Source organism: Rhea americana, unplaced genomic scaffold (assembly GCF_003343005.1).
Source record: "Rhea americana isolate MKP2758 unplaced genomic scaffold, rheAme1 scaffold_62, whole genome shotgun sequence".
In the NCBI taxonomy this organism is placed as follows: Eukaryota; Metazoa; Chordata; class Aves; order Rheiformes; family Rheidae; genus Rhea; species Rhea americana.
In genome coordinates, this window is record NW_028186779.1 from 3280220 (window position 1) to 3305764 (window position 25545).

General features: G+C 39.4%; 1 protein-coding gene across 5 annotated transcripts in view; it reads left to right on the plus strand.

The window, feature by feature from the left end:
- The window catches only part of GLI3 (GLI family zinc finger 3), a 213438-nt gene that overhangs the window by 49600 nt on the left and 138293 nt on the right, over nt 1–25545 (plus strand). For 4 of the 5 annotated variants that reach the window (XM_085320224.1, XM_085320223.1, XM_085320225.1 and 1 more), the window contains exon 3: nt 18029–18271. In XM_085320224.1, the coding sequence (XP_085176350.1) occupies nt 18029–18271 (243 nt within the window). Of the gene's footprint in view, nt 1–13662; nt 13743–18028; nt 18272–25545 lie in introns of those variants that run through there. The other variant, XM_085320227.1, reaches the window with a different exon arrangement.

Consider the following 25545-nt stretch of genomic DNA (forward strand, 5'->3'; position numbering starts at 1 on the left):
GTACACTGAGATGCGAAACCTGGAGGCAGGGATCAGAAATCATCAGGAATGGGACACACTGTTGGTGCCTGTGTGACTGAAGACCAAGAGAGACAAACTAAGAGAGAAGGTAGACATGACTGTGAATGGAGACTCTTACCAAAAGGAATAAGATGAAGAGTTGAGATTTTGAGGCTAACATTTCTTGGCCAGAAAGAATGGGTCTTAGGTAAGAAGTTTGTGGAATGCAGAGTCTATATAACAAATAGGACTGAGGAGACATTTGTGGGAAAGATCATAGCATTTTAACAAGAATAGGGTAAAAGATGAAGCAGCAGAGGTATATTTCAGTGGAAAAAGCAGGAAATCTATTCTCATTAGAACCATCTTTCTTTTCAAAGCCTGGAGTGGAATTCAACATGCATAATTTGCTGTTACCAGCAAATGTCCATGAATCCTTGACAACATGTCTATCTTTTTCTGTCCTGGATCTCTTATGGGATGATAACTTAATACTATTACAAGGTATTTTGTTAGCTTAAGTTTCAAAGGGTTCGGTGAATTGAATCAAAATCATCCATTTCTTATGGTTGGTATGGTATTCTGGCTTCTATTCTGCTTTTTTCTTTGTTGCTTTTTAATGAAGTTTGAAGTTACATACAAAACATTATATTCAAGGAATATTGCTTATATCACAAAATCATGAATGCCAGCATGGAGTTTTCTGTGCCTGTGGATTACAATGCAGTCTTTAATTACATGATCATAYATGCTTGTCCCTTCTACTGATTTCTGCTACGTGACAGAGAGGTGGAGGTCTCAATAGTATATAAATTCCTGTATATTTAATTAAAATAMACTGTCTTCTACTTGGCTATGTATCTGTGCTGTCATAGAAGAAGTTGCAGATTTAATTCACCTTCTTTTAGATACTAAAATACCTGCTCAGGAGCGAGACACCTTATAAATGCCCCAGAAATGAGAAAATCTTCAGTTGCAGCTCCCACCTTTTAAAACATATTAACACAAGAGTGCAGATCTACAGGAAATTCTGTGGTCATTGATCACCTCTCCAACAGATCCCGTGTTTCTGTACGTTTCTGTTTTGTTCGGTGTTCAAGCATTGCAAAGAATAATCTGGGTTGTACAAAAGTGAAATTCTTGTTGTTAAATCACATTGGAAAGCTAGAAGTTTTGCAGTGAATGAGGCAGAAGCTTGCAGAAACAGGCAGGAGGTTACCAGAGTTCAGGTGCTCTCCTGCAGAAAACTTAGTGACAGCGTTCTTGAGTTTCTTGATAACGTAGGGCAAGCCAACACTACCAACAGATGGTGTGTTTCTTGCTTTCTTAGTATCTGACTTGCACTTGGTTTCCAAAAAGGGTGAGCATTCATACATGTTGAGAAATTCAGTCARAGAAAAGTCCTGGAAACATAAAGTATATAAAATAGATCTAAAGCTAAATACTCTGAAGACTAAAGTTCTCGGGCTCTTAAATTAGGCACCTACAGTTAGGGACACTAAATGGGTATCTGTGCAGGTTGAGGATAGTACCATCTCTTCACCTCACACAACTGCTGTAAAATACATTTGTTAATATTCATGAAGTGCTCAGATACTATTGTGATGAGTGCCAGAGAAAGCCCAGGAGGAAATTAATAATTCTGTCTTCAGAGCTGCGTTTCAGTGAAGTGCAGTAAATGAAGGAGAGGGTCCACACATTGAACTCTGAGAAGAGAAGCGGATAGCAACAAGCTGCTCATTAAACAAGTGCTGTCCGTTCTGTGCACTGAACGAGGCAGGGGTCCTGCAGAAGAAAATGACATGCAACTTTGTACGCGTCTTGGGATAGATGTTAATTACATCCATGAGGTCGTAACTGATGGTGCATAGGCAACCTTAATTCTGCCATACCTTACCTCTGTGGGCTTGATGCTATGTTCCAATTTATGCTCTTTCTTACTACATTATTCGTGTTTAAATAGTCGTGTGTGTGTATGTGTATTATGCTTGATAAACACTATAATAGTTTAGTTTTACACACACTTGTGGTGAAAATGTGKATGTACTCTTACAAGAAAAGCATTACAATTTGCGAAGAGAGGGGATAAGTTGAGGGCCCACTGCTACAAGGGTAGGTAGTTGCATTTGTTTGACTGAGTTTCCTGAATAGTACTCCACAGATAAGTGCTTGCAGGACTAAGTTCTAGATGATTAAGCAGAGCCAGTAGGTTTTGTCTGTCCCCCAGAACAGTAGTATCCTGCTGTTCAGTCATATTGTTGACAGTCTATGTATGTTGCCTAATGATTTAAAGTCCTGCTCCCATTCAGTTAAAATCTGAATCACTGATTCCTTCTCAGTAATGAGACAACTTGCTGGGCATAGGCATTTTATTGATTAAAGGTGCAATTTGTTCCCAAGTTCCTTTGGACATACTCCGGCCATTGTTTCCTGGTTGTAATTTCCATCAAGGTGAATTAGTGGGTTTGTCTTGCAGAGGAGTCTACAAGAAGGCCYTTTTGCCAGTAAACCCAATTTCATGGTATAAAAATCTACCATTTCTACAATCATGCTCCCCATATTAAAGATGTAGGTTTCTACAAAGATGACTGTGGTCACTCCTGGGTCACATTTTTAATTGCTAGCCTTTATCAAAACCTTGCATGTATAATTTTCCTTATTTCCAGTTTTTCACAGATTTTATGGTCAGCCTGGAAAAACAAACCATATAGTCAGTCTCCAGTCTTCCTGTCTGCARATAGTTTTGCAAGTAGTTGACGAGTCAGTTCAGGTATGTGAAAGCACTCCCATGTATTCRCTTTCTCAGTGGCTAAAGGGGACTGTGGAAGATAACTGTCTGGTCCTTAGAAGAATACTTTATTACTTGCAAATAGTATGTGTCTCTTAATCATTCAAATAGTGCTGTAGTACCTAAAAAGAGCCTAGGAATCTGTTGCATTCTGGAACTGCAAGTTTTAAGATTTGTACCAGAAGTTTGTTCTCTGTCAAATCTCTACTCAATCACTGAGTGTAAATTTCTCCTGTAGAAACAAGGCTGCTTGCAATAGGAATGGGCATTACTGTCATTTTTGTCTAGGAAATTTTCCTCTAGGCTTTCTATCTTGTTTGAKTCTGTGTTGTCTAATACACTGTCTGTTGTCTAGTTCTGAGCAAAGACTTTTTCTAGTGGGGCCTTAATTGTAGCTCGCTCCTTGGATACTTTCATGCCTAGTAAAGAGAAATCACCCTACAGCCTTGGCTTTGGGCAGGGGTGGGAGCTAGTATCAGAGCACCTCTTCCACCTGTCTGCCTTTTTCTTGTGGGGCTCTAGTATGGAAACTCCCACCTCATAGACAAAATAGGTTGAATTCAATCAGTGGGTTTGAAAGCTATGGAAAGTAGATAGTGAATGCCCTCCTGCTTTCCCATGACAGTGTTGTTATGTAGCCTTGTTTCCTCAGGAAATTAGGCTAGAAAAGGATGTGGTATGAGAGGAGAATGATCTCTCCGAGTACAGCTGTGGACTAGAGTGGGTTCCTCAGTGTTTCGCTGTTTCCTGAGTTTTACCCTATTAATACATAGAGTTAATGTGGTTCCAAAGATTATAGGAATCCAGATTCAAATCCCTCTCTGTGCTCCATTTTATTCCTTCCATTTACCYTTGAGGTTATACTTCTAACCAGAGGTGCTTAAACTACACTGGTTGAAGCCCTAATGTGCTATCTTGACTAAAGTTACATGGCATTTTATGAGTCTATGCATAGACTTTGCAGACAAGTGTAGACTTTAATATGAACTGAGCTGGCAAATTAAAGCATAGGGAAAAGAAAAATCAAAGGGTTGTCCAGGCATCCAAGTGTGTTTTCTGTGCTGCCTTTTCTGTAAGAGTTACGTTAGCTTGAGCTTGTTAGCTAGTGTGTTGTGAGGTCATACCTTTAAATTCAAGTCTAGACAAATCTGAATCAAAATTATGAAGATGATATTGGAACTCTCAGGGAGAGTAAGGGAGTTGAATGCTGCAAAAAATTCCAGATCTTCACAAGAAATGGTGAAAATTAAGAGAGAATAAATACTTTATCTTCCTGAACTTGTCATCTTCAGTTTATGGTTAAAGTGGATGACTTCTCCAAGGAGAGTATTTGAAGTACTGTTGTGATATGCATTTGCATCTCTACTGTCAGAAACCTAAGGATGAAATATAATACTATTGGCTTAGTTCTTTATGTACTTGTATATTCTTTTTTCCACTTAATTTGAGGCTTTAGCAAGCTTTGTCTCAGAGAAAATCTTTCACAACTTGATTTCTCTTAACTTCCCAGTAAAATGGCAAGTTTCACCTTGTTTTGMCATACAATCATAAATTATCTCAGGCTCACTTGAAAGTGGGCCCTGTTGGCTCATAAGTTTCACTAACCTCTGCAAGCCTCTCGCTGATCGTGAGTTGAGTCTCAGGATGGAAACAAAGCCTGAAAGCTTCTCAGGGTTTCTGGTTTCATGCTGAATGCTTTTTCACAGAGCTCTAATTTTTACTGGACCCAATGGGTTCTGTAATTACACTAGTGAGTCACAGAATGCATCATGGGGGGTTTGTGGTGGAACAGACCTGAATAAAGGTCTAAGATCTCTGAATAAAATATTTGAGGTGGCATACACTGATTTCTATGTAAACCAAAGTGTAGTGACATAATAGAACCAGTTGTCTGCTGTAGTGCAAGGCAATTACCCTGCTTGTGGAGTTAAAAGATTTAAAAAATCACAGAAAAGAAAAGGTTCTAGGTGTTTAGAAATTTGGAAGGATGTATTGTGTAGACAGCAAGAAGTGAATTCAAATTCCTACTGCTTGCTTTGTCAGCATTTAGTTATAAAAACATACACTGGTCCTGTGCTTTGAAAAGTCAGTGAGCACATGCAAGCCACAGCGGAGAGCTCAGTTCAACTGTTTCTGAAATTATATAGACACCACTGATTTGTGCCAGTTAGATTGCTGGTTCAAGGCTTTGGCTAATATCAAAAGTAGTGCATGTACTTTGATGTTAACATTCTTTAATGTCCAAGTTTACATCTTTGTTTCCATGATTTTTGAAGATAAGACCCAAAAGAAAAGGAAGTATGTAGYTCAGTGAAGCTGACAGTAGTAACCTTACTGCTCTGGAAAAGACTTTTTTTAAAAAAATCTTAAGAAAGGAGTTGCAACAAGCAAGCCCAATATGTATTCTGCTGTGAGAAGACTATCAATCTTTCTGCCATGAAAAAACAGCATTTTCTAATGGAAATTTCTTCTTTACAGCTAGCAGGTTTTGATGTTACGATTCTGATACATCTAAAAACCCTAATTGCATTTTATGGGACAAATGTGTTAAATCTCATCTTCTCTGCAAGTGTATCTGCCTTTATACAACATTCAGTTGTGTCACAATTGACAAAACTATCATGAATAACGGTRGAAGTAGTACAAGATGTTCAGGTTATAGGTTATCTTTCGCTATTTTTCACAATTTACAAGACTTCTAGTAGAAATGGTCCAAACAGTGAGATTAAAATAAAAATACAAATACTATTCTTAATCTGAAAGATTTGGCAGTTTGATGTGAAATATATCTGTATTACAGTTCCAAAAGACTAGGGTTGGACAAAAAATGAATTCTCGTTGATGCCAGCAAGATGGACTTTTAAGTCCGACATTGAGGAAGATTCTACATACAAAAACATGTCCACCATTTGGAAAAAAAATGCTTAAGATATTTAACAGTCTGTGGAGGACACTGTAGGTCAAGCCTTCTGCTGTTATTCAGTTTTTCAGGAAGCTTGTTAAAAGCCAACATGTAGAACTTGAGGTAGTTCAGATGTGAAGAGGGGAAAAAGTGTGTTTTGAATGAGATTTCTCTGCTAATGATGTAGGCAGGAGAGTTGGATAATATTAGGCATCATGAATTCAGGGCAAGAAAACTTCAAAGGTTGATTTCTTTGTTTTCTTCTGATTTTATGTTTTTTTCATATTTTTTTCTCTCCCTGCAAAGGGACATGGTTAATACTTATTAGTCAGTGGTTATATATTTGTGGACAGGTTGTGGACAACCATTTTACATAATAGAAATGAGAAACATGCTACATTTTGCAGATTTGGAACATTTATATACAGGGTGATTTGTAGGGCAGCTTTGGGCTGACTGTTCAACATATGTGCCTTCAGATCTGACTGGCTATTTCTGTATTTAAAATCAAATAGACTTGATACCTTTCCATCTTTATTATCATTATTTGCTATATAAAAATACTTGTTCTTTTACAAAATCAGTCATCAATATGTTATCCATTTGGTGAGTGAAGAAAACAAAGTTGTGAAAAATAAAGTGATTTAAGGAAGACCAGGGAGAGATTTGGACAGCAGAAAGAAATCTTCAACTCCACAGAGTCCAGTATGAATTCTTCCATAAGAATTTTACTTGTGCAAGAACCTGCAGGTTCAGTCCCTTCTGACAGTTGCATGTAAAATGCTTGCAGAGATTGCATTTTCCTTTAAAAAATGTTCTAGGTCTTTCTTTTTATTTTTTAGAAGAAGGCACCYTTTCTAATATTAGCTTTGTTTCTTTTTACCTTGCTTCTTTTTGTTCAGTGCTGCATTCTTTTTACTACACCCAACGTATTATTAACAGAAACTAAATGCATGTTAGTTTTGATACTGCCATAATGGGAAAGTCCATGGCATATTTAGAAATAGTTATGATTCTTAGTGGTGAATTTAAGAGGCAGCCCTACCTTTGTTTTTTATAAATAGGCTCCTTACATTCAGTAAAAATTGATAATGCTCTTTTGTTGTTGGAATACTTTCCTGTTTAGAATGAATTTTTCTTTATTGGCTGGAGTTCTGCATTCTTTTTCAGCACATAGAAGTGGATTATAGTCCTGGGCAGCATGCAGTGAGTTTTTTTTTTTTTTTCCAATTTGTTTGCAAATAGTCTAAATAAATTAGTCTTCAACTGGATCCCTTCTCCTCCAGTCCCCTTCACATAAAAATCAGGTTTATTTCACTTTTGGGGGGATAAAAGTAGTTTGTTAATTTTTGCATGAAGCAAATGTTGCCTGTAAATCTAKCTAGACAAAAATAATAAGGAAACACTGAAATCTCCTTTTGCCAGATTGTGAATGGATGTAGCCACCAAAACATGATTAAAGAGTTTAAAATTCTTTTTTTAACTTGTCTCAGCTAGTATAGTAGGAAGAGAGAGTGATGTTTTAATGAAATTGTTCAGAAATAYTCTTTTGGAAATATGAATATTATTCTAACTTAGCTATCTTTCTGATCTCACATGTCCATTGTGTAATAATAAATGGAAATATACAATATTGCTTAAGATAGTTATAACTACTTAAATTACCATATATTTAACCTAATGTTGTTGTTACAAGCTTGTGGCAATGTTCCGATGTCCTTTAAAATTTGTTATAGCACATTAAGGTTAGAAAGACAAACATAGACAAAACAGTGAAGACTTAAAACAATTTTTTTTTTCATCCGTAGCACTCAAGAGAAGACATGTACAATTAACTTGTTTTTTAACCAGTAAAGCTGATCTGGTTGGCATGCGGTCCCTCCTGTTATGTGGCAGCGCTGAGAAGCCAGAAAATGCTGGTGTACTTCAGGCTTGTTTTTCTCTCTTCTGAAATGCAGTAGGGGAGGCTGGCTGGCCCCGGCGGAAGCGTCCCAGGGAGGAGAGGTGCACTGGCACCTTTCTGGGAAGGAGACCCCCAGGGCCTTCTGAGCTGTGTGAAAGCATCTTAATTCTCCGGCTTGAGGTGTCATAAATCTTCTGTCCAAAGCTTTTGAGAGCATTTCTTGCCCAGGTGAAGGGAGTGGGGACTGTTGGATTTCAGCAGGCTGCATCTCTGACTGGGGAGTAACGTGGTGAATCTGTGTCATTCTCCTTTCTGGACTCTGAACTTGTGGCGGTGCAAAGTGAGGTCAACTTTGCTTCTTACCTTCCTTCCAGACTCTCCACTTTCCTTCTCCCTTGGCTCACTCACATGCTCCAGTCCCTGGGAACCAGTGTGGCATTTGCTTGCTGCTGATAGTATTTTGGCAGACTGGAGTTGAACAAGTGCAACTATGTGAGGTAGTACAGCAGTGTGCATTTGTGCCAGGCACATGTGCCTCTTCCTTAGTGAAGAAAACTGGTAAGAGATATGACAGAGGAGAAAGAAGAGGTTGGTCTCTGGGAAGGTCAAGCACTTTTTAAGGCGCAAGGAGGCATAAGGCGTATGCCATCTTCATAGAGTAGGCAGGGAAGACAGTCTCTGAACTTTCAAACCTACTGCATCTATTTGATAGATAAAGCAATGCCTTCAGGTGTGGACTTCTCTGTGAATATTAAGTTCTTGGGGGAGAAAAAGGGTTGATAAAAGGACTATTTTACAATTTGTATGGATTAGTTGCTCTGCAGCTTTTATCTAATGGACCAGCATCAAATCAGAATCTGAGAGTTTCCTGGGAAGTTCTTTCTTTGTTTTAAAGTACCCTTAGCTGTAATTCTTACATTCATTTGGCAGTATACTTCTCCTCCTGAATCTTTAGGCTTTTGGTGATGAATGTGACAAGACTCATTTCTGTGTTCAGGTATTCCAACATGTGTGTGTACATAATCATGCAGACCTCATCTGAGATCTGTTAGATTTTGTGGAATGTAGAGTGGGGCAGAACTTGTGTGTGTGTGTGTGTGTGTGTGTGTGTCTGTGTATATATGTATATAATGTGTTTGTACGTGTATACCTATATCACACACACATGTTAATACCCAATTTTTACAGCATTCAGATCTTGCCCTGAGACCTTGTGAAATCATTGTTTTCAGCTAAGATTGCAACTACTGTAAATCAGGGCAGAATAACCCATAACATATTTTTAAACAGCTGGTATACCTCAGAGGCCTGAAATACAGAGATATAATGGAAACGCTGGCTCTTACGGCAACTGTAAAAAAAAATGCAAAAGGATGCAGCAATAGATGTGTTTTGCAATGAAATAGGTGTAATCTGCCATCCATATTGAAGGATTGCTGTGGTTCTCAGTTGTTTTAAACTGCTTAGTGATTGGCTGATGATTACATATATAGCTGTTTCTCCGCTGGAGAAAAAAAGGAAAGAAATACTAACTTTGTATATAAAACACTAATTACAGTAACTTTTTCATTCTGTCAAGACCAAGATGTATGGGCAGTGTATATCACAAATAGAGATGGTGCACCAAAGGAGTTACAACTCCTCTTTTACTCCTTGGCTGTTTGGTGGCTTTAAGCATGGCTAATGTAATTTATGTCAGGCTACAAACAGCTTTGTAAAACAGCTTTAAGGACCAGTGTTGCTGCTGGCTTGGTAGAAAGTGACAGCACCACAGAATATGTCCCCCAGTGTCTATGCGTGAAATGAGGTAGTTACCCTCAGATAGGCATAAATGCGCTATTAGATGGTTGAGAAATACATTTTTTCCCCCTAAAGCCCTCCTGGGAATTTACTGTAGTGCCTTTGATGTAACTAATTAGCCCGCTCAAAGTAAGCAGTGGCTAACAGTCTAATAACTGGCTAATGGAAGGAACTTCATAATGTTTTCAAATCAGTATTCTTTGAATGTGTTGCAAGAAGCTGAGGAGCTTCTCTTCTGAGAAATGGTTGCCAACAGTCAGATCATGATGTCTGTGGTCATTTTTCTTGAAGTTATATTTGAGAATCCTGGCTCTTTGAAGAGGTTAAATGTTGGAGGAGAGCAATAATCCTGGAGATATTCTGGAAGTGCTAAGTTTGATTTTAGCCTCGATCAGCAGACTTAGAGCAAACAGTTTACTGAGGCTATCACACAGTAACTTGCTGCCCTTGCAGAGTTTTGTGAGATGGAACACTTTTTAAAAGAGGAAATGAAAAAGTAAGATTGTTTTTGTAAGACTTTTTTTTTCTGGTGAGTTTCTCAATCCTCAAGTAGTAAAATCAAAACATTAAATTTACTATACTAAGAAAGGAAAATGCTTTTGCCTGCCTTCTGGTCCTGTAAATTTAAAAGGAGAAATCATACAGCTATGTGTTATTTTGCCAATTAACTCTACCTTCAGATGCCTTCCACTTCTGCATTAAGATTTTCTTTTTTCTAGTCCATTGGAACTACAAAGCATGTCTACTATTAAGAGTCTCTTTCTCATCAAGCTAATGATACAGCATTTTCACATATTAACAAATACCTCCAGTGTATTTTAGCATTCATCGACAATTTTCACCTAATAGCCCAAGCTTTTGTGATGCTGCATGTGAATCCCTCTTTCTGTACTTGATTGAGTAGTTTCACTGAATCTTTGGATTACTGTGTGAGTAAAGCAAGCAGGATTTGGGCCTTGTAGGCCCCCGAAAGGTGAACTTAAAAGCTCACCACCGGCTCGATACCTGGATGCAGGGTTTAGTATTACTTGCACAGCAGCCAATGTCGTCACTAACACCTAAACCAGAGCATGGGGGCTGCGCTCACTGAATGGTGTTAAGTATCACTGCAATAATCCACTGTCTATAATGGGAGAAACACGTAGCCCTGACCTTGGGAAGAGAGAAAATGGTTTTCAGCTGTTTTGATTTAAATTGTTTGTTTTTGTTATTTTAAAGTTTGTGTGGAAATAGACTGGGAGACAGCTCTCTCAAAAATGAGGTTTCCATTTCTTTGGAGTCTGATACTGGAAGCTACTGAGAGCTGGTGCCTTCATTAGCTTCACAGGGAGTTGCAGCCTAGCCGACTGGCGTTTGGCATTTCATAGGCTTGAACTCTACGTATCAACTGGTTGTCTAGTCACCTGAACAACTGCAGGCAAACTTGAATAACAGGATACCACGGGAGTCTGATTCACAGCAAAGAACTTCAGCAGCTTGATCCAAAGTCATTGAAGTCAGTGGAATGGCTCAAGTGTCAGGTCAGTGACTTCAGACATACCCAAATGTTTCTCCTTTTTTCCCCATGTCCTGCAAAATACTCTTGCCTTGATTGTTGCGATACGGGATCAGGTGCAAGGTAGCCCAGTCTAGCCCTGCTTCCTGCCCTTGCCTGCCTTTCGAGGGCAAGAAAAGGAGGTTTCCACAGTACCCTGTGCCTTTCCGTAGTGTRGCCAGCAGCTACTTTTTGTGTTCCCTAAGTAAGATTTTTCAGCTTAGATGAGATTTAACGTCTTGCTATAGGTGTGAAACTAGAGTTTGTAGAAGCAGGCTCCCAGTTAAATCCAATAGGTGTTTGTTTGCATAAAGCTCCAAAGATGGTGATATTTTACATAATTTCATATTTGTCTATTTAACTTTAGCCACCTGATTTTATTTGAGAGCAGTTGGGGAGGCAAGAAGCAGTGCAAATTCATCCCGGTAATTGTGGAGTTGAGCTGAAGATGTCACCACTAACAAGCTTCTCTCTGATCTGGATGTTTGAGAGCATTTACATGAATTCTAAGCTGCTGCTTACCATTCACAGGTTCCCCAGCAATCATGGGGAGCGTTATGTGCACAGCTGGAAAAGGCTGTGAGCCATGTTCTGCTGACAGAAATGCATCACTAACTTGGTGGTGGAAAACCCGGAAACTGTAYTGCTGCACCGTGTTCTAGCTTCTTCTGTGCTTTCAAAACAAAGGATTGAATTGAGTTGTGCAGCATGTGTAGCTAAAATGAACATGTGTGTTATTGGTAGAAAATAATAAGGAGGGGATTGAATATTATGTAAGTACTCTGAGGACTGGGTCCACGGGCAGTTTCTCTTTCTGTCTTGCTGGTAAATTCTTTTACTTTCAGTAAAAGTTAAAGAAGACAGACAGAAGGATATAACAGGTTACTCAAAACAAACAAAAACGGAGAAAAGAACTGTATATTTGGGTTCCGAAAGTCACAGATCAGTTCCTGGAAAATACTATGCATATGTTAATGGGAGAATAACTAAGATGAAAAACCATTACAAGCAGGAATATAAATCTATACATTTTCAATGGTGAGCTCAGATAATGTATGCTATTTATAAGCACAAAAGTCTTGTATAAGGTATGTTTAGGCAATGCAAATAGAGTAAGTACTGTACTTGTTATCTAACAGATTTTGTAGCCACTCATATGGTTGGTCTCTATTTTTAAAAATGATTATGAGCATTGTGCTTCATATCTGTGTTAGTGTTTCCGAAGTACGTATTTCATGTGCAGTTGCTCCAGGTGCAGGAAAATAACAAACTTGGGAACAAGAGTGCCCAATTTAAGCTATTGTACCCACCCTAAACAAAGCTTTGGTTACAACACACACTGTTTTTAAAGGTGGGCACATTCTACAGACGTATTTCCTCCCAGTTTGCTCTTAAGGTGGCCAGAGAGTTGTGATCAATGTACATACGCAAGAAACCACTGATAGGTATGTCCTAATGAGCTTGGCAATTGCTCTGGTCTGTCATTCCAAGGAAGAAAATAGCAGGTCTCAAAAATGAAGACCTTCTTAAACGTGAGGGAAATTGCTTTCTTACTAGATATCTATTCTATTAAGAATCTAAGTAGTCAATCTTTTTTACATTTTCCCCCCTCATTCTGGTTCACAGCACCCTAAAATGCTACTTTTCTGGGAAAGACTGATATTCTGACTTCAGTTTTGTAATTTAATGATGGAGAGTTTCCTTAGTAAACCAAATTTAGAGTACTAGAATGCTTATCTTATATCCAGACCTTGAACATAAAAGGCATTTTATACCAGCAATTGTTCATTTAATGAGCAATTGCAGAGTGCAGGACGGTTAAGGGATTGAGCTATATGCACCATTATTGCAAGAAGTATTCCGAAATACCAGAAATAGGACGTAAGCTCTGATCAGGGGGACTGTGAGCACAATTACCTTCTTTTCAAATCCTTCTGTGACACTGCGGGAGGAAAAAGGACTTTGAAACTTGAAAGGAAAGAGCTTGCTTTCAACCTCAAAAGCTAGGAGGAAAGGGCTCTGAAATTTGCTCAGTATTCCCAATTCACCATTAGCCTGTTTCTTCCTTTAGCCTCAAGGCATTCTCCGCTTTTTGAAAAGATGTTAAGAAATTCAGTCACAATAGAGAGCCTAGTTTTGAACATGTTTCACTCGGTCCATTGAGGTCTRGTCTTCAGCCTTTGTGTGGGGTGAATTGAGCTGAGCAGCAAGCTGGTTGGGGAGAGGTGAATGAGCAGTCTCTGTGCAGTCACAAATTCTGGCAAAGAAAAGATTACCCTTTCCTTTATTTTACAATATGCATTCCTGTACAATCCTGCTAATGGCAATATGCGGAGCCGGGTTTGTGCTTAGGTCAATATGGAGCACTTGGTTTATAGCAACTCTTGTTAAGTTTGTCTTGTAATTGAAGCTGCTGTTGACCTTGCTTGGAGACCATTTGTGAAACCGTTTATTTAGCATAAACTGAAATAATAAACCCTCCTTCTCTTAGGCCGATTGTGATAGGGTGACATTAGTTTGATTTAATGATTAGCCGCCTGACCCCTCAGCTAGAGAGAGCTGCTTGAATAGGGAGAGTTCACTAGGAAGCACACAGGAAGAATACTAATGAGCTTGTTAAATTTAGCATGGCACCAACCACTTTTAATTCCTCTAATGGGAGAAGCACTGCCTCTGAGAGAGAGGGAGGGAGACAGGGAGGGAGGGAAAGAGAGAGAAAAAGAGAGAGAGGAATGTCCACGCACCGGTAGCTAGAGAATTTTGGTCAAGAGAAGAGCTTGGACAGAGTGTAAGCCAGGGTCTTTTGGACTGAGTTGTAAGTATGTAGTCTCTTCTCTTATGCCGTTGAAGTGTGTCGTCGGATAGCTTGTGAGACAGTTAATACTAGCTGCAAGTTGCATGTGGAAATATGATTATAAAACTTAATGCATAAACAGATTTAACTAGACCGGTGTCTTCTCGTTTAGACAGGGGTATCTCTAAATGGCATTGGGAGCGATTTTTAGTGTGGCAGAGCAATAGATTTCAACTTTAATTTTTTTGATCGCTGACTTTAAAATGAAAAGCTCCTACTTTGTGGCTTGAGGTCTGAAGAAAATGAGCAAGAAAAGTTCAGAGAAAGAAAGTTTAATGGATTTTTGTATTTGATTTTGCTTTGACCTCATTTTTAATTTACTGGGTAAATTAGCCAGATAATTAAATGTGCATTTGTTCAATCATACTGTTCAGTGTGAGCTTTTTTGAAAATGCTTGTTGATTAAGTGAGGTGTTCCTTGGTGCTAAACATGTTTGATAAAAAATGCTTAAAGAATATCACTAAATCAAGTATTTTGCAGTGGATAGGAGAATCTCGGATTAATTTGATCCTTCCAGACTGGGTGCTTGTAACACGTGTCTCTGGCTACCAACTTGTTTAGTCAGAGCGAGGCACACATGAATAAAGAGAAGCTTGTTGCAGATCCTGATTCCTCTCCCCCCCTCCATCTCTTATACCTGCAAAAGACAGGATAAACTGTGCTGAAGTCTGTGGAGTTTTACCAGTGAAAAGCAGGTGGAATTGAGGGGAGAATCCGACCCTTGGACATTGTTACTCATTTCAGCAACTTTTGGTAAATCGGATGTTTCTTTGGCCCCTAGAGCGGGCTACTTCTAAAACGTARGAAGAACAGTAACGGTTGTCGTGTATTTGGCTGTAAGAATCCTTTGGCAGATGCTGCCRGAGAAGTGGGTTGTTTGCTTACATTTTTGCTATAGAGTCCCACTTGTTGCCATGGTGGACAGTATGTTTCTGTCAATAATTTGGCCTGGCGCAGCTTGTCTGCACTTACTCTTAAACTTTATTGAACAATTCAGCTGAAACAGAACAAGATTAGACAGCTTTCGCCTTTTGGCTCACTGAAGTGGTTTTACTGCCATTGTAAGACTAGGCAGAATTATTGCAAGAAAAGTTTCCCTTTCAGTGTATAGAGAGTTCTTTCAAAGCACTCAGCTATTTGTATTCCGGAGTGCGTGTACTGTCAAGTTTTTCATCTGCCCCCTATCAAAAGCAGCTCTGTGGTACAGAGCATGAAGTAAACACTTAACAAAATGTTTGTCCTTTGAAATTCCTTATTATTGCAAAAATGCTATCATATTTACTGGGAAAAAATATTTCTGGCTGAATTTCTGTACAGCAAACAGTGTACAAAARTGTTTGAATGACTTTTAACAGTATGTGGCTTTATTTTCATAATGGGGAGACAGAAATGGTCGATGCTGAGGGAAGTTACTGCTTTGCTTTTGTTTTCTTTCCTTTTTGTTTCCTGAGGACTCCCCCCCCCCCCAAAAAAAAAAAAAAAAAAAAAGGAGAGGAAAGACGATTAAAAAAACCCTTATTTTCCTTAAGTTTCAAAGTTACTGAAAGTAGGTTTTGAATTTCATTTTGCAGTTGAAGGAATCAACTCACTCCATACCAGTCACTGGTACCTTGATTCATGACACACACATGTTTTGAGAAGGAAAGAATAAAACGGAAGCCTGCAGACAGGCATTAGCTTCTTGTTGTATTCCAGGATGGCAGTTTTAACAAATATTATCTTTATATGGAAGAGTAAAAGAACTGAAATCCTGTCTGCTCCTCAGATTGATTATACAGCCCCACAAATCACTTCAGCTTGCTTCTTTCCATAGCGTGGTAACACAGGTTAGCTTGCTCTGCTTAAGGGTCTGTCAGGATTTCAAACGGAGTGTAATCCCCTATTTTTACAAGAGTTTACATCTCATCAGTGAAAGTTCACTCTGGGTTGAAATTTAGCGTAATAGACTCCAGCCAAAGAGAAACGTGATGGAAAATATTACTTTGGCTGTTTAATTTTTTTTTTGATTATACAGGCAATTTTCTAAAAACCCAATATAAGTTTTAAAGTTTTAGACTCCCCTTTGCAATTCTCTAACTAAAAACAGCTTCAGTGTAAAAAATTGAAACCTTAAACTGTGCTAATCCAGAGCAGGGACTAGTGCCTGTGCATATTAATAAAAAGTAGAAAAGGGCAACGGGTTTAAGTTGTATGATGTTGTTGTCTGTTTCTGTTAACTCTTCCTCCCCAGACCCAATCTTGGAAGTGCCCAGCGTTTAGAATTACTGCTGACTGTAAAAAGAAGCTGTCCCTAGAAGGTGCCAATAAGTTGGCAGACCCTAGTTGCAGTTATACTTGGAAATACAAAAATAATTAAGTGCTCAGTAGCCTACACTGATGGGTATGGTTGTTGTTGCTGCTTTGGAGAAGAGGGGGAGGGAAGCGCAGAGACAGCAATACATTAAAAGCTCTCTTGTAACCACTTTATGCAGAAAACGGCAGAATTCAACCCCAGGTATCTAAATGTATGAAGCCTGTTTCTAATCTAACTTAAATGAAGGCAAATAGGTTAAGTTATGCTAGTGTCAAACTTCGTTCAAGTAGTCTCATTGCTTGCTGATGCTTTTGCTGTTTGAATGAGCACACCAGGGCAAGTTAAAAGTAAAAATTTAGCCCTGACCTTGAATATTCTGGCCTCTGACAACTGAAGTCAAATCTTAGCACTGTTCTAAACCATTCTTATTGGCATATGGATTGTAGAATAAGTGTACCTTAGCATTTTTTATTTTCTAAGTGTATTTTCATTTACCTCCTAGTTACCGGTTTTACGTCCAATGTTTTTTCTTCTGAAACTCTTCATGTACTTTTAGAACTGCTGAACAACTTTTGAAATTAAGCATATTTATTAATTCTTGACATATTTGTGTATGTCTGCATTTGCAATATGGTTTATTAAAACAGGAATTCAGGGCTCTATTTGGAATGTAGATATTGGCTAGAATTCCAGCCAGGAATTATAGAATTACTTAGCAAAAAGTCTCTCTATATTTTATAAAAGCGGTAATATAACTTTAGGAGGGCATTTACAGGAGATATTTGTATAGCTAACAAAACTCTTCAGCCACATGGCCCATGTGAAATGTACCTGAGAATATGCATCTGACTTTTGAAGAACAGAACCACTCGTCTGTTTTTTCAAAGGATGCATATGGTCCACAGGCGTTAAAATGCGTGCAGGAGTAGAAGGTTTGTGAAATCTCCTGTTGCGGGAGAGTGCAAGGGATGTCAGTGGCGCAATCATCAGAAATCCCATAGACCCTTTCATAGCAGTAATAGAAATTTGAGAGTGTGACTTGAGGATGAGCAGCTGAACAGCCACGGACCAACTGGCCCTGTGTATGGGCAGRATGGCAGGAGGCCTAAAGAACTATTGCAGCTTTTTGCACACAGAAGTGGTCACAAGAGATAAAATAAGCCTAAGCCATTTGACTTTAATCATTTTTTCCTTCCCCAGCCCTCTGGATCGTTCAGAATTTTGGGGGTCTATGTGTGAGTGTGAGAGAAAAAGGGAAGGGTGGGTGTATGCACTCCACTGCTCTCCTTACATGTCCATGTGGTCACACTGTTAGAGCAGGTGGCCTCGCTTGCTCATGCCTTGTGCTACTGGTGCTGTATCGTGAACAATTTTACACATTTTACTGTTGCCAACCTTACTTTTAATCACTAAGGACCTTTCTTTAAGGCTCCAGCCTCTCACAAAAGCAAATCTTCTAAGGACTGGAGCAGCACAGAACAGCAGCAGTGGGTGGCTAGGCTTGATTTAGCCTCAGCTAGCAGGGTTCATCTTCTGCTGTTAGTGACAAATTGTTTTTTCCTCCCAGTCAGGCAGCCAAAACTTCCAGTCTGCTTGTCCCGGAGGCAAGAAAACAGCAAGTCTGTGTCCATTCTTGTACGATTAATAGCCCCACTGGTAAATGCATCAGTGAATGGGTGGTGATGATCTACCGCTCAACTGCCACTTGATCTGAATGGTCTGGTTTTTTCAACGTGTATCTGAGAACATGTCTCATAACCACACATGCACCTACTGTCACAAACTTACACTGCGGCTTTGAAAATGGTGAAAAGGAGGCGGGGGAGCAACTTCTTTATTGTATTTGCTGTAAAAGGGCTAAAAGTCTCTCTCTCTCTCTCTCCCGCTCCCCCTCTCCCTCTCCCTCTCTCTTTACCTCCCTCTCTCTCTTTTTCTTTCTTATTTTTTTTCTAGAGGATGAAAGTCCTGGACAGACCTATCACAGAGAGAGAAGGAACGCAGTCACCATGCAGCCACAAGGTGGGCAAGGCCTCAGTAAGATCAGTGAAGAGCCTTCAACATCTAGCGAGGAAAGGGCCTCATTAATAAAGAAGGAGATCCATGGATCTATATCGCACCTTCCTGAACCTTCTGTACCTTATCGTGGGACATTGTTTACTATGGACCCCAGAAATGGTTACATGGATCCTCATTACCGTGAGTATTTATTGTGCATTCATTTGTGGAAGTTGGAAGGTTATTGAGGCTGTCACATTTAATGTAATTTTGTTAGTCACTTTGCATTGTCCCTRGCAAAAGTCACTTTGCCTGTGTGTGGGTTAAATATGATTTTTTCTGTCTTTGAAGGAAAAATGTAGGGAGCAGTTGCATTGCAGCTTGAAATATCACAGGCCTCTGCAAAGCTTCCACAGAGTATATCATCTGTTGCTAATCCTCCTGAACCATCCAGTGTTATATTTATTCCATCTCCATGCATGAAGAAAAAAGCCTCATTATAGAAAGCAGAGAAGGAAAATAAAACGGGCCTAAAAATCCCTCTTTTAAAACAATGTCAAAGTATAGTATTAGGAGGAAGGAGGACTATACCTTGTACAATGAGCATCTGTGGAAGGATTGGAAGGTTTATTGCTATGGCCTTTCTTTCGGGGATTCACTTGTGTGTGAGGTGATGGGGTTGTTTGTCATTTTCTTCCCCAGCTACAGTTCCCTGGAGTTGTAGGGGGTGGGGGGAAAAGCAAATGGTTTCAACTTCTGAATTCCTGCTCAGGCATTAATAAAAAAGAAATTAACTAACACTTGAGCACAGATGTGGAATCGATTTCTCCAAAGGCAAAATATGAGGGAGTTAAGCAACTTTTTTTTCATCTGCTTCTAGTTCAAAAAAAAAAGAAAAAGAAAAAAAATCATTTAGTTTTGCAGTAATGAAGTACATCTTGAGGTGTCAAGGCTTGTGCTTTTTGATTATAGATTTATCACCTAGTCAGGATACAGATTTGCCATTTAACCTTCCAGTCCCCAGTTCCAGATGATAGGCTTAAGACCCACAAAGAGGGGCCAGTCTGTGTTCGTTTTTTTTTCCACATCATTCAGAAATTTTAGTGTTTTAAGGCAAAAGGTCATTAGCCAGACGACTGATTAGTGAGGACAGCTGATTAGTGCATGTTTTTTTGCTAAAGAAAGTGCCAGGGATAAAAGCTAATTTTATCCCTTCATTAGTTGGGCTAGCAGCAAAGGGGAATGTTCACTCATCAGGGTGCAGATCAAAGTATGTCTCACACAACCTTAACTCTCACCAACCACCTCTTTTAAAAAAAAGAACCTGATTGTTAATAAAGATGAAGGCAGTATAAGAAAATGAACACTTGTTGTCTTTATAGTTTAGATTGGTTTGTAGGGGAAAAGTTGGCAGTGAAGCTTTTCAGGTCTCTTCCAACATACATAATTGATTTCTGTACACCCTCCTTCTCTCACTCAGTTTCTGTTTCTGCAAATTCTCAAATTCTCTTTCTGCACACAATCCTGTTTGAACCCTTTAAGGAAGTTATTCATCTTTTTACTGAGAGTAATATGCACTATATTAGTGACAGACTTGTCTGCAGGTGAATGTACAGAGAAAAYTACTTATCACAAGCACTGACCCACAAAAATACTAGCTTGCGGGTTGATGGTATCATTTGCAGCTTACAGTTTTGTGTATTAATGCAAACCCAAAATCTGATGGAAAAAAAAATCCTATTGGGCAAGCAGATAGCTTCTGTGGGTAGGCAGTACAGCTGGGGAGAGGGGAAATGCGAAGAAACCAAACCAAAAAGCAAACAAACAAACAAACACAAAACCATGTGCTGAATTTAGGGGTGACGACTGCCATTTTGAACACCAGACCAGCTGCTAACTCACCCTCTAAATCTGGATCAAAGGGCTGTTGGTACCACTAAAGATACAGACTGAAGAATAAGGSCCATCCAGTCAGACTGATCTTCTGTTTTGTTTTCTTCTACTGAATTTCTCTTTTGAGTAGAGTTGCGAATGTTTAATGTAGCTACTATGTGTACATTYTGATCAATAGCACTAGCTAGCTAGGCTGTGTGGGCTATTGGAAAAGCATTGATGCCGGAAGTCGAGAGAAAAGCATACGGTGTCCTGCGTAGAGCAACAGGGAAGCAAGAGATCAGTTCATTTTAAACGAGCAACAAGATCTTAAAGCAGAAGTCTAAGCCAGAAGACATCACGCGCACAGACCTACTTCATTGCTGCTATAGTGAATTGTACAGTTCTACTTGTTGGTTTATAAAATCCCTTAAGTTATTAATATATAAAAAGCCACTGTGCTTTTATTTACCTGTAATAGATGTGATACAGAAGGACAACTAAAGAGAGAAATATCTAGTTAAATTTATAGGAAATCAAACAGGCAGACTAAAATTTTCWTAGGAGTTTTATCATTTATATATGTACGACATGCTTTCATCAAAGTGATGACTGTATGCAGGTTGACACTCAYAGTAGTCCATAGGAGGAAGGCTGAATAATGTAATCGTATCCCAGTCCCAGCAGAGCAACAGGTGAAGAACTAGCCGGACTGTCAGTTTTTCCTTACTTTCTTGCCAGTTTTGCTTAGGCATATGGATAGAAATACTGTTTTAATTCAGCATAGTTGGGTATGTAAACACTCACAGTAATTCCTTAGTTTCCCTGCGGTTGTAAAATATAGACTTCAAGATGCCTAATTTGTGCTTCTATATATACCCACTTTGTATTTAAAAATGTGGGCAGGCTTCCTGTAACACAGGAAAAGGAAAAATAATTTTTTTGAAGAAGGACATCTGTATATTTTTATGGCAAGAAAAGAAAAAGAGCATTTAAGTCAATTGTGTGTGGAACGCGTGTCCGCTCCAGGAGCTGCAGTTATTAGAAACAACTTGAATGCTTTGCATTTCTACATGCGAATATACGTGTGCCTGTGTATGCGTTGCAGGGTTTTTTTGTTGTTATAATTTTTTTCCTAATTAAAAAGATTGATGTTGGAAATAATAGTTACCATATATGTGGAATAAATACCTCATTGAGGGGGAGTTCGCTCTCCTGTGGAGAGTGGGTGGGGACTATGGTTGTGTTTCAAGCGGACCAAGCAGCTGGGATGAAACACGCTCTGGAGCTGACAGCCCTTCTCTACTGCCGAAGACTATTTAATGATTGAGAATGAGAGAATGGCCTCATGCTCGGCCTCAGATTCTCTGTCCTGCACAAGAAAAAACAGAAATACTTCCAGGCTTAAAACAGAAAWTTTTTTCTTTTGTCTTTTTGCTGTTGTTACAGACTTCTTAAGTACTGGTCACAAAGTTCTTTTTTTTTCTTTTCTTTTCTTTTTAGAAATCTTTGGGGCAGTTGACAAAATTGCTAGAGTTTCCCTTCATGGAGTACAACTTTTCTTTATTGAGAAGAGMAGAGTTTTTGAGTTTAACCACAGATTTTTGTGATGTTTCTGAAAAGGATTTAAGAAACACAGTTTCTGAAGCACTGATTACAGAGGTAGTTTGAGCCCCTTGTTAACATAGGTTCTATCTCTAGACATGGAGCTGAGGCAGAGAGGTGGGGATAGGAACTTTCTTTTGTTACTCTCTCCCCAATTTTAATTCCCATGCAGATTTATGGCAGTGCTAAGTCTGCCTGTCTCACAAGTCATTCCTCATGGAAAAAATGAATCATTCCTGATGTAAACACTTTGATTTAAAACATACTGCTGGTATTTTTCCTTGAGTTTCGCAGCTCATCTGAAAGAATTGTTAGCTCCTAATTAGTAAAGCCCGAAGAGTTATCTTAAGTAAGAAGCAGTGACAGCACGGTTGGCTCTGATCTGAGAATTCCTATATACAGGAATGACCCAGGCAGAATTCCTTCTGCTACAGCTCAAAGAGGTTGCACTGAGTGTAACTGAGAGCAGGAATTCACCCTGCTTTTTTCTTTCTTCTTCTTCTTTTTTTTTTTTCCAAAACAGATCTGTTTTGCGTGGGGTTGGAGCTTCGGTGACTGTTTGGGGAAGGGGGAACTGCTTATTGCACATTTCATAGAATTAACCCTCCGAGGCATTCATTGCGCTCAGTTCCCACTGACTGTGTGTGGACTTGTGCTTTCTAAGGATTGCGCCCCTTGTAAGTGCCCCAATTAGCTTTCCCAGTGTTACAGYGTCATCTCAAAATCAATTTACAAGGCAAACAAAAGCACACAGCAAGGAAAAAGCAGTGGTAGTTCACTAGCTGCACTTGTTCATTTACTAGGTTTTAATTTCTATTGACAAGAATTCCCTTTCCTTCACCTCTCCATAGAAGAGAAAAGAAATAAAAAGAGAAAATTAGATTCTGCTTCTGCAAATGCAAACTGATAACTGGAGGCTCTGCCTTAAAATACAATAGTGAAAAAGCAATGTCTTTTCTTGGCGATGTTGCTTGAACGGTGATGGTCAGCCTTATGCGGTGTGTTGGACAATAAGAGCAGTCCAGGGCAGTGCCAGCAGACGAGCTTACGGAGGAGCTCCCCGGTGGCAGCCAGTGGCCTCCTTTGTCCTTTCCCTGGCACATTGTTGGCACAGCATGGGGCTGCCAAGAGGGATAACAGGGGCCCTTGCAGACAGTCCCAAAGTAGACACTTTGGTTTGCCAACCTCTAGCTGCCTTRGATTCCCAGTGTCACAGGATGGGGGTGAGGCAGGGATGCCTCCTTACRGAGGGTTTTACCCCTGCGCAGTTGGAGGGCAGTAGCAGAGTGCCAGTGAGGAATCCTGTAGAGATTTAGGGGCAGAGTCTTTAAAGCTGTTTGGGGTCTCTTCAATTTCAAAGTGAGTTTGATCTCTTAAATACCTATAAAAATCTAGGTGCTACTCCTTAAATTCTATGTTTACAAAAGTTTTTTATGAAAAAAAAATAAAGTCTCCTTCAATGGCCTCCAACAGAAAAAGATTACTACTCTCAAAGTCAAGCTKAGAGTTAGAGGCAACTTCGGTTTGAAATTTTTGAAGGAACAGCAAGCTTCTTTAATTTAACAGCTGCTTATAAATGGAAAACAATTCTCTAAGATGCCCCCCAAACATCCGTGGTGGTATTTGGGATGTTTTACCCACTACAGGTATTCTTACCCATTTCTCTGATGTCCTGTGGAATAAGCAGGATCTCTTTAGAGCACTAGAATTGCTGCCCCTGCTTGGACTTCTCATTTGGAAGTAACAGTTGCACCGACAGATTTACAGCTAGAAATGGCACATAAAGACGTCCTTTCTTCTACTTGATTTTCTTTCTCCTCAGCATGAGACAAACTGTAGAACTGTTAATGCCTGAGAGGCCTTGTAATGTAGTGTAGTTGAGAAGAGGAAAGGTGATCTTTCTTCTTGGTGATTTTTTTTCCTTTGTTTTGATTTTAAGTGTAGGTCTTTGAATCCTGATCTTCGKTTTTTTTTGTCGTTACAATAGAGTTAATTTCAGCTGGAAACTGGGCAATGATATGGAGAGGATAGAYCCTATTTGTGCAGGAGAATACAGCAGGACATTTTTGAGATCTCTAATGGCCCTATAATTCTGTTGGACTTCAAACTTTTTAAAATGTCCTGAGAATCAAATTTTCAAAAGAATTTTTGTCCCTCTGTGGCACTTAAGAGAATTTATCTACTGGGAACTACTGGGTATGGAGCCTTCTGGAAAGCAAACAGGTTCTTTTAATCTCCTTTTAAGTTCATATAAGTAGCAACATGGGGATGGGGGAGGTAAGTCAGAGAACAAATGCAAGAATACTGATCTCTTTCACAGATTTTATTTGTTTCGTCATAGTGTTTTTAGATGTATTACAGTATGTATTTGCTGTATAACTTCTTCATAGAAGGAGACAGAATGCATTGCTCAGAGCCATAGATTCATAGTCAAGAACACTAAAAAAAAGCCAAGAAATAATCTAATCCATCTCTTCAGCCTCAAGGCAGATCAGCTATCACTAAATGAGGAGCGAAGGCTTCTTAAAAGTTGCCATCTCCCCGATATATTGGCATTTCTGTCTTTAAGAGTCTTGTCGCAACACCTATAGCTATTTCAGAATCATCTTGGGGCTCTATGTGGTAACTGCTGCAGCATCAGCAGCTGAAAGTTGGAAAAAAACATTTAGGTTCCCTGAAATTCTGAGTTGAAAWATTTCTTTTGTTAAAATTTCTTCTTACCTCATAGAGATTTGTTAGCATGCTGGAGCTATGGTACTTCCCATTGCTGTGTTCTTTGGAAACAAAACCAAGGCCTAACWTGTCACCATTGTGCTCATTCATTACAGTCATAGCAACAGRCGAGATCATTAATTTTGTYTTCGCTACTAGTTATCGTAGTCATCTTCGCTGTGCTGTTKTTGAAGATGCATAGTGCAAGGGGTTAGCCAAGTATGACAGGTATGTACAGAACCAGTGGCAAAAGAAACCAAGGCCTAACATGTCACCATTGCGCTCATTCATTACAGTCATGGCAACAGGCGAGATCATTAATTTTGTCTTCRCTACTAGTTATCATAGTCATCTTCACTTTGCTGTTGTTGAAGATGCWTAGTGCAAGGGATTAGCCAAGTATGACAGGTATGTACAGAACTAGTGGCAAATAAAACATCATTTATTGCAAAATGTGAAACCTCACRTAATACCTGAGGTTGTTGTCTGTCTCAGTCACGTTTTGTCTTGCAAGCATTTTCTGGCGAAAGACACGGGATTTGAAAAGCTGCCTACTTGGTGTGGCTGTTTGGAGCTTTCAAAAGGATTATCCAGGAAATAGTCCCATGGGGCTTTTGGTTACCTCTGAAGTGCCAGATACGTTACCGTATCTGTGAGGAGCTTTGYAGCTGCAACAACTCAAGTCTTTGTGGCAAAGCATGAGCACCTCCACTCTTTACTGCCTCTTTATTTTGCATTTGTGTAGCACCCAGTGTAGTGAGGTGATGGTTCGTGATTAGAATCCTGGCTGGTTGAGTGATCACAATTTTCATGAAGTACTGCAACAGATTTTCTTGAGCTGAGTATGAGCTTAGTTGCTGTGCAGTGCTTTACATCACCAAGGAGATGGTTCTGTTGTATTGGTCTTCCTATGTCTGGTCAGTAAAAGAGAATTTAATTGGCTAGGCAGAGGTTTCAAGTGCCCTTTTAATGTCTGGGAGGATCCTAGTGGTTTGTGTCTGCCACTCTGGAAAGGAGCTAAGTCCAGTACATCCCGTGTCATATCTGTAGAATGTATGAATGTGTCAGATAACTTAAGGATCTAAAATGTGTCTCTATTTAGACAGCTGAATCCCAACCCTTATGACTGTGGCTAAAAGACTGCTCACCGGTGTTGTAATTGAGCATTTAAATCACAATAGTCAAAGGCAGAAAATATACTTTGATGTTCAGTTCCTTCCCCCCCCCCCCTTTTTTTTTTGCCATCTCTGCTGCCATCTTCCAGCTCTTGTGAAGAAATCTGTGGC